General features: G+C 34.6%; 1 protein-coding gene across 2 annotated transcripts; it reads left to right on the forward strand.

The window, feature by feature from the left end:
* Positions 1-1,205: 1,205 nt before the first annotated feature.
* LOC113779934 (novel plant SNARE 11) lies at positions 1,206-7,992 on the forward strand. 2 transcript variants are annotated; one of them, XM_027325726.1, is made up of 11 exons: positions 1,206-1,395; positions 1,521-1,635; positions 1,993-2,085; positions 2,955-3,048; positions 3,800-3,837; positions 4,714-4,802; positions 5,567-5,646; positions 6,332-6,388; positions 6,566-6,658; positions 6,744-6,818; positions 7,506-7,992. In XM_027325726.1, exons 2-11 carry the CDS (start codon positions 1,559-1,561, stop codon positions 7,593-7,595), a joined length of 786 nt encoding a protein of 261 aa, XP_027181527.1. In that variant the 5' UTR covers positions 1,206-1,395; positions 1,521-1,558; the 3' UTR covers positions 7,596-7,992. The 2 variants fall into 2 exon arrangements, with proteins under 2 accessions (XP_027181527.1, XP_027181526.1); XM_027325725.1 differs by having other exon boundaries at positions 1,206-1,635.
* The last annotated feature ends 1,656 nt before the right edge of the window (positions 7,993-9,648 follow it).

A 9,648-nucleotide genomic window follows, 5' to 3' on the forward strand; every position in this document is an offset into this window, starting at 1 on the left:
TAAACGGGTTGATTAACATTTTAACTCCAAGAATAGACATATAACTAATGAAATTACCTGTAATTTGTGAAATGTAAGTTGAATAATAATCTAAACAAGAGAGACTTAAATAACCTTTGCAGACAATCTATTATTGAAACATATGCTACGAAATATTATCGTTTAGTATGATATTTCACTCTTATCTTTATTTACTTGCACTTTTACTAGCTTAAATTCTGTCGAAGCTCCACAAAATAGAACACAACCACCAACTAACAACTACCTTAAAATCGTTTTTAACCACAGGCACCAAACACCTGCATGACGCGCGGGCACTCCCTCCCTAGTATATTAAAAACATTACCTTTAGTTCCGAAAGTCCATTTATAGTTACTTTTTCACATAAACAGGTCATAATGAGTCATTCTAAGTAGTTCAATGATAGACTTAAATCCATAGATCTTTCCTCAAGAATATACAGCCCCCTTTATAAAGTAGAGTAAATGAATAATGTAAATAAAAATTTTCTTGTTTAACTAAAATTGTTTAAATTTTGCATGTCAAAGGACTAATAATCAATCAATATATATATATATATATATATTTTTTACTCGCTCACCGTTTCCTACATCTTTTCCATCCCCAAACTATTAGGCACAATATTCAAATTCTGAACTTGACAGCGAGAAAGAATTTAAGAGTTTTTCCTTAGTCACTGGATCGATCTCAATAGTCTCTAAATGATATATCATTATTTAGGTAAAGTATTTTTTTACTATGCTTTTTCTATTTGTCAAACACGTTTGACTCTACTTTGATGACTATACTTTGATATAATTATAATTTATAACGATACATTTATCAGTATAATGTTAGTATAATATTAATGTTAACTAATACATCCCATGTTAGGTGAAGGCTTGATCAGTCCCACTTGGAAGCAATTCAACAGAAACGAATTAACCCTGTGGCATCTGTCATCTAACAAAAGAAAAAATGAAAAAAAGAAGAAGAAGAAGAAGAAGAAGAAAGGAGTATCTTGTTAATTATGTGGCTTAAAAAGGAATGACATGTACCAGTTGAAGGACTTATTGGGCAATATTTTATTTTCAAACGACCTCCCCTCCCGCAAAAGGTCAAAGCCGTCAAACCATTTCCTTCCTTCCTGCATAACGCCTAAACCAGATTTTACTGTAGCGGATATTTAAATAAAGAAAATAAAAATCGTAAAAAATGGGGGAAATTTTGTCTGTAGATCACGAGACCCAGCTCATCTCTTTCTCTCTCTGTCTATCAACATTTGTCTCTGAAATGATCGGAACAAAAAAATAATTTCAAATTCTAATCCCCTCGATCAGATCCAATACCCTGAAAAACCTGCATTTCTGCGATCTGATTGAAAACTTTAAATCCGTAAGCATTTTCTGAAAATTTTTTTTCTTTGCCTCTTTTCATTTTTTTTTTGTATATATAGATAGGAAATTTTAGATTTTGAGGTTTTAAATATCGGCATTGTCGAATTTTGGAGGAATTATCAGTTAAAAGAGGAAATCTGTCATCGTTTTTGAGTTAAGAGATGGCTTCGATGTCTTCCGTCAGCGAGGAGCTTACAGAGATCGAGGGACAAGTTTCTGATATTTTCCGAGCTCTATCGTAAGCATAATTTCCTTCTTTTTGAATTTTCTTTTACGAAAATTTACCTGCGGCTTTTGCATTTGGAAGTTTATGGAAACCTGAGAATTATCAAATCAATTACGCGCACATTTCTGCCTCAATGCATACATTCTTGTACTTGCATCTACTTTTTCGCCTAATCTACAAATTTGTCAATTTTGCTTGACTGGTAGTCTAATTGAGCTGGTTAGGGGAATGTTATTTCGTAGGAACAGGAAAGTTATGGGATTTTTTGAGAATTTTGTTAAGGAGGTTTTGATTGCCTGCAACTTTTAGTTTTCAGCTTTGTTTCGCAATTTCCAGATGGATTTAGGAAAAATGATGTTTGTATTGCAGAAATGGGTTTCAGAAATTGGAGAAGATTAAGGATACGAGTAGGCAAAGTAGACAGTTGGAGGAGCTCACCCAGAAGATGCGCGATTGCAAAAGGTAAATATTAGGTGCTTTAGTGTAAATTAGTGGTAATAGGTGTATAGCTTGTGTTTATATTGCTGCATGTACTGTCCAAACTAATGCTGATCGTGCTATTTATACTCTAGCTTAGTATATTATGAAGAAAGAAGAGTAAAGAATCTGGTTAATAGCAGCTTGCTTATGTGCTGGAAGAACAAGAAGAAACCTAAAGACTCGGAATAATTGTGCTTTGATCTCTTAAACAGAGAATGGTGGAAGAATAGTCTTTTCATTTTTAGAGTCAAATGAGAACATCTATCGTTCTGTTGGTAGTTTCTGGGGCTGGTCAATGGTGGTTATGGATTACAGTGCCCCCCCCCCCCCCCTTTTTCACCCAAAAAAAAACCACATCTGGTTCTTTAATTATTTTTCTATATTCGAATGCGGCATCCAGCTGACCCAGTTGTTTTAAAAATCCTGCTTCACCATTGTACGCTAAGCCTGCTAGATTAGGTGGTCTTCACTTAATAGTTATTGATGTAAAATCATTCCATGTCTGGGTTACTACTTTTTGCTTTAAGATCCTGCGACTGTACTCAGGTATGTTGTACTTTCTTAAACTTTATGATCTCTTAGCATGGTCCTCTTAAATTGTTTCTGGCCTTATGAGCAATGGAAGATTAGCTGGAGATTTTTTTTCAATTTGAAGAAAAATCCGTTTCTCTTTCGGTTAAAATTACCCTTTTCAATGAATACTCCAGTAGAAGTATAGTGGTCTTCAGGGCTGGGAAATGGCAAGTATAGAACTTCTTTTCTTTGTTTGTTTATTATTTTTATTTTTTCTTGATCTAATGACATCTATCTCATAATTGCACTTGATTACTATTTTTTCTCCCTATTTATAGGCTTATTAAAGAGTTTGATAGAGAATTGAAGGATCTGGATTTCAAAATTGATTCAGAGACCAGCAAGATTTTGAATGAAAAGAAGCAATCAATGGTGAGATTTTGTTCTTAGCTTTTCTATTCACAAAAATTGGTGCTGTGTAACTGTGCATCTGTTTCTTTTTTTGGACCATCCCTCTACCTTCCAATGCCTGCAGTCAACTGAACTAAAAGAGCATTCATAAAAGTTTGCAAGTGTACAAATGCTTTGACATATGAAAAGGTTTCTACATGGATTTCACCAATCCGCACCTGTTAGCACCATTTCCACTCCAATCTAATGAAGAATTGTTCTATAAATCATATGTCAAACTATTCAAGTCTTTCTTAGAAAATTGCAAGGATATTGACTTGTCAAAATATACTTCACTGCAAGGAAAACTATCATCTAAACCAGAATTCCATGACACTGCTGAGCTTTCTGTTGAACATCTTTGGATGAATTTGTCAATTTAAGAGGAAATGCAGAAACTAACTTAAAATTGCACATAAAAATCCTGATCTTTTTGAATTTTTTATGACATTAGCATTACTAGCAGTCGTATTAGTGAAAGCTTAAATTAGTACTGAACAGTTAGAATCTTAATAAAATTGACAATGTTTATTTCAAGACCAAAACCTATTGACACATTGCAATTATTTTAGTTTAATATCAAAATATTCTGTTTAACCGATTAACCATTGGTTCTATCATTTGACTCTGTTTTTTAACCAATGAATCACTGATGTAGTAACTCCATTTAGCATGTGGACTACTCTAGGCTAGTAACCATGTGTTGTGATGAGTTTTCTTTCTTTTTGTGCAGATAAAAGAATTGAACTCATATGTTGCACTGAAAAAGCAGTAAGTTCCTTGTGCAGTTTGCATTCCAATTTTTGAAGCATCTTTCCAGTCTATCTTTAGATTTTGGATATTTGGTGAAATTTTATTCAATTTCATTCTTTTCCTCTTAACGGATTATGTTTTCTATACTTTTAGTTCCTTAGGATATTAATATGTATTATCTTTTGGTGAATAGAAAATTTTGTGGATTCTTATCCCCTTGGGATTTATAGCATCTATGTACTTGTTGATTAAGTTCTTTGTGGTTCATTTTGTTATCATTCATGACAAAACTTCTTTGCAACAAATGACTGAGTGGTTGTATCACAAACTTGAGTGAAATAATGAAGAAGATGAAAAGTTATTTATATTGGATATGCAATTCAGACTGGTCCTGGATGGCTGTGGCTGCCGTTTTAGGACCATTCATTTGATTCTTCTGAACAGTAAGTTTCTGGCTTTCAGTGTTGGGTAGTGTGGTTTTAACCAGTTTATGTTTCCCATTGAAGGAACTGATTGCAAAAGACTAACTTCTTGGGGAATATATTAATGTATTTTTGTAATTCTTTTTAGTTTGTATCAAATTAAACCGCAAATCTAGGACAACACTTAGATTTGTCATTTTCTTGCCTAAAAAATTTTTGGCAATCTGTGGATTTTTTACCCTCTTTCAGCTCCAAGTAGTATAAATTTTGGTTATTAGTATTTTTGGAAGATTACCCATTTTGCTATATTGTTTGAACTGTATCTGTCAGATTATCTTCATATCCTCTTTGTATGTATTCCATTCTTTGCTCATTTAAGTTCTACTTTCATGTTAGCAGTATGAATTTGCAATTAATTGTTGCTTCCCTTTCTGGGTTAAACCGTTAAGAGTTATATTGGTTGATGGACTAGATATGCAAGCAATCTTGAGAACAAGAGGGTGGAGCTTTTTGAGGGGCCAGGTGAAGGATTTGCCGAAGACAATGTATTGCTAGCTTCTTGTAAGCAATATTGCTCTTACTGTATGCTTTTCCCTTTCCCCAGTTTGACCTGCTTCTGCCTATAAATGTGCTCCACTGTCCATGTCTTCCTTCTTTTTCCCTCTATAGTGGATAAAAAAATTTCACCTTCAATTTCCTGCAGCTATTACTTTGTTCCTATCAGTCTATTAAGGTGATATGTGTACTGGATGGCTCTTTTCTTTGGTTGTTAGCTAATTTAAGCTCTCTTTTACCAAACTACCTTAATAACAACTGGATATTTACATTCCATTGAAACATCTAGAACCAATCCCACCCAAGTAACAAAGTGGATGGTTTTAAATTTCTCAAAATTATTTCCACTCTGAGTAGTATTTTGGCTGTAACTGACTTCAAGGAGTTATGTAAAACTATTTTTCTTCTTGGTTCCTTCTTTTGGGGGTTGGGGTGGGGGGCGTGGGGGTAATGGAAGGATATTAGTCTGTATAGTCGCGTGTCACACAACCATTATTTTAAAACAAAAGGTAACTTGCTTTTACATTCAGAAGCAAAATTTCTTTCCATGATTTAAGATAGACGAACCAAATTGTGTACAACAAGTGATTTATGGTTAAAAAAGAGGAAAATAAAACCCAATTTGCAACACAATTTAACACCAGTGGAGCGATAGTCTCTCTATGGTTTTCGAGTTCTATCTGTCATGCACCTTTTAGCAGCAAATTAGTTGGCATTTTTTCTGTTGCTATTGTATATGAAGATTTCTGATAGAAAATGTGAAAGTGCAGCCATGTCGAATCAACAATTAATGGATCATGGAAACAAGATGATGGATGAAACAGATCAAGTTATTGAGAGATCAAAAAAGGTTAGTGCAGTTCCAGGAAGACCAACAACTTTAATGTTCCTAAAAGAGACTCTTTATTTCTTTACTATGATGTCCACCAGAATTCTATAAACAGTGCTATGTTGAGGTCTAATTAGGAAAGAGAATTTCCCCAACCTGTGATATGACAACATTTAGCTGCACTTGTTCTTGCTGACCTATGGTCTCCATTATTTATTGGGTACCCTTTTCCCCTTCTATTCATTAGTCTTCCTGTATTCTTTTCTTTCTGTACTTCTGTACTAATGTTAAATGTCACAATTAAACACGAAGAAGCAAAACTATTTGTCTATACAAAGTGCTGCTTCTAAAATCTAAAATAAAAAAATAGGGGAATATCTCTTGTGAAGTGTGTTTTTTCAGAAGCATGGAAAACTTCATGTGTATTAAAAGTGCAGGGCCAAACAATTAGTTGCCACATTCAAACGAATGATTGATCTGGATTGGGAAACAGATGATATAACCTATGTATCTCCCTTGCTCAATGGAACCACACTCTTGCTTGCTGCAGCTAGACAGGAGGACTTTCTATAAATCAGTTTCTTTGGTGTTTTCACTTGAAGATCAGTCACAATAATAAAAGATAACTCCAGTTGTTCTGCTAATTTTTTGGAAGTATACTTTAAAAATTTAAAAGCTTTTTGTTTGTCTGGTTTGCTTGTGATAGGTTGTCCATGAGACCGTTAATGTCGGGACAGAGACTGCAGCTGCTTTAAAGGCACAGGTGTGTAATTTGTAGTTGCTGCACAAACACACTGAGAAAAAAGTAGAAAAAGGAAACAGACATTCCCAGTTTTCTACCATTCTGTGTTATGATTTAAGCGTGTCTTATATTGTTCTTCTTTTTATCCTTTTTCTCCTTTATTGTGGTGGTTTGAATGGCTGGGCATTGGTCATCCAGACTGAACAAATGAGTAGGATCGTTAATGAGTTGGATTCCATTCATTTCTCTATAAAGAAGGCTTCGCAGTTGGTCAAGGAAATTGGTAGGCAGGTCAATCTCTGAAATTTGGTATTCATCTCTCTGTCTGTTTTATGCCCCATATTATTCCATTTACTCACTTTGATTCCTTAACTAGGTTGCAACTGATCGATGCATTATGGGCTTGCTCTTCCTCATCGTGGTTGGTGTGATAGCCATCATAATTGTGAAGGTTGGTTATCTGCTTACTTCTCTTCTCTCTAAGTTGCCATGTGGAACTCTTCAATGACCAAAAAGTTTCCCATACGTGTTGCAATGTTCAATTATATTTCTGGGGTTGATTGATTCTTCCTGATTGATGGATAGCATGATAGTCAACCTTTCCCAGCTGTCATGAAATTTGCCATCAATTCCCAAAGGTGTGCTGTCTGATTTATTAGGCAATAAAGTCTATTGCACAGGAACTTCATGTTCATCATACTTTATTCTTGCGCTTATATTTTGCCAGGGCAGGCCCCAGAATAAGAAATAATAAAACGAGAAAATTGTGTCCATAAGTTGTTCCTTTCCAAAAAAAACAAAGGGTTAAAGCTATTGAGCAAGCTTATATACAAAACTGTTGCTGTTGTAGTGAATCTTTGCAGAGATTACTTTCCTTTTTTGCGGGCCCTTGGTGTCTACGATTTGTGGAGCAGATGGCTGGGATTTGAAGTTATTAGGATAGAAAAGTTAATGAAGCAGCATATAAAACATAGGAGTAAATTAACATAAATTCAGTTCTTGTTCATTTGACTCTATGTTTTAGGTAATTTACACCTGTATTTCTCTTCTGCTTCATTTACTATTATGATTATTAGTTGTGTTAAAAGAGGTAATTGGCTTTATACCGCTGAGTTTTTTCACACTTTTGAATTTCCAGATTGTGAATCCACACAACAAAGACATTCGGGATATTCCTGGATTGGCACCTCCAGCCCCAAGCAGAAAATTACTTTGGAACCCTAATTGAAGACCTCTCTCTTCTCTGCAAATAGCTGCAGCAGGTTATTTGCATTTTGTGTGCAATGATGGATAGTGCTATCTTGTGACATTGTTGGAGGAACCTGATGTGCGCATTGGGTATATCATTGCCGTCGGGTGCCAAAGATGTGCCGAAACCATCTTTGCCAGCCAGATTTCATCAGTAACAATCCCTCAAACATTCTTGTGTCTAGCTGACTAGGTCTAATGGGAAATTCTTTGTATTTTCGTTTCATTTTTCTTACTTTATAAAAAACATTCCCATTCGAGTGAGAGAAATAGAAATACACACGGCTTCCTTTGTAATATTTTATACTTCAAGGTTGTATTACTACTAAGTATATTTGGCTACGCACTGTCAGTTTACCTCGAAACATTTTTTTGTATACCATCCCCTAGATTATGTCATTATACCACCTCTAGGAGTGAAGAAATTCTGGCTCATTTTTGGCTGTTAATTTGTTGCCAAAACTTAACATCGATAAAATAAGGGAAATAGAGTAGAATGAGATTGGTACAATAACGATTTTCTTTTTTTGGGGTCAAATTTTGATTGTCCTTCCACCAGAGACATGAAACGCTGTTATGGTGTAAATAATGTACTTCCTAGAGGATGCAGATTTACCACACAGCTCATAAGCAATTCCTTCTCACTTCATGGTCAAATTCTTGGCCAGCTTTGACATGATTTGTCGAAGATTGTTTGTACTTTGTAGTGGTCTTTGACCCTTGGAGTACTCCATTACCAAACCACTGAGCTTGGCTCGATGTCTACCAAGGAGGGACTTAACTCTTTTTTTGGGTTATAGATGGGAGGGGGTTCTAATTCTACCTGCAGCGAAAAAAATCTAAGGGTGGTGTCAAAACACCTTTTTAGTTTAGTCAGGTCTGTATGAGGCTCTCCCTGTGAATTATGATAGAATAGGTTATCCACTTATTATTGTTGGCTGAAAAGAAAAAAAAAAGAGTACTCCATTGACAACCTCACCTTGGTTGAATCGCAAAATTTTATAGTAATAATTTCTTTTGGTGGGCAGCTACAATCGTAGCAATACCTCACAAAGATTTCAGCACTTTCGAACTTTTTGTTTCTTAGGGACACTTCTTCCCCACACTTAATCTTGTTTGTCAAAGCCCATCACTTCTGTAATGGTTTCAGAGCTCAAGAAGTCAACATATCTAATTTCCTCTAAGGCTTCTATTAAATTAAATTCTATCTGCAAACAAGTTTTGTATTAGAGTCGAGACTTGAGAGTGGTTTGGTTAAGATTCTTACCAACTACAAATAATTATCTTACTTGTTTCTTCACATTCTACTTGAGTGACATTATCCAATATTAAAACTGTCCATTATGCTTTATTATGCTCATCAATTTTTTTTTCAGAACTTTATTGTCGTCAGTTATACAAGTTGTGTGAATTTATTCTGGTAAAGAAAATAATAAAACTTTACTGTTTGATTTACATTTTATTGTATATTTTTTTTTACTGTAAATAAAAGGTTTTAAACCCGAAACCTAATACTTACGCTTCTTTCTCGTCAGTACTGTTCAATTCATCCCTCCCCTTACTGTACGCTCTTGATATCCTTTGCTTCTGCCACAGTCAGATAAACTTCACCACATGATTTACTTTTGATTTACAAAATCTTGACTTGTGCTTCGTAAACAAAACCAATAAGTTTATATTTTAATACTATATGTTTCTAATTCGTTGCTTCTGCACTATCAGTTAATGATATTTAGACGTTTAAGGATTTATACATAATTCTTTAATACAAGTGTTGAAGTAAATAGTTACCACCAAGCATAAGGGAACGAGTGGAATCTTAGGCTGTCCTTGTGAGGATATTCTTTATTATATTTCTCAATTACTTTTTCACTTTTCCCGTATCACATCTTAAAAAAGTGTTAAAATATATTTTTCTACAAAAATTATCAATCCAAACGCCCTCCTTTTGAGTAACGAGCCTGTGGCTCTCCTCAACACCTAAAAAAAAGATTCGCAGAGTCAGTAAGCAAAAGCTTGAAAGTTCTTGATAT

This window comes from Coffea eugenioides, chromosome 8 (assembly GCF_003713205.1).
Source record: "Coffea eugenioides isolate CCC68of chromosome 8, Ceug_1.0, whole genome shotgun sequence".
NCBI classification, from domain to species: domain Eukaryota; kingdom Viridiplantae; phylum Streptophyta; class Magnoliopsida; order Gentianales; family Rubiaceae; genus Coffea; species Coffea eugenioides.

Bases quoted from the DNA above. Each gene is read 5' to 3' on its own strand.
- LOC113779934 (XM_027325725.1), top strand. From the start codon at position 1,559: ATGGCTTCGATGTCTTCCGTCAGCGAGGAGCTTACAGAGATCGAGGGA. The intron at 1,636-1,992 runs GTAAGCATAATT...TTTGTATTGCAG, and splicing joins GATATTTTCCGAGCTCTATC to AAATGGGTTTCAGAAATTGG. The intron at 4,803-5,566 runs GTAAGCAATATT...GTGAAAGTGCAG, and splicing joins CAATGTATTGCTAGCTTCTT to CCATGTCGAATCAACAATTA.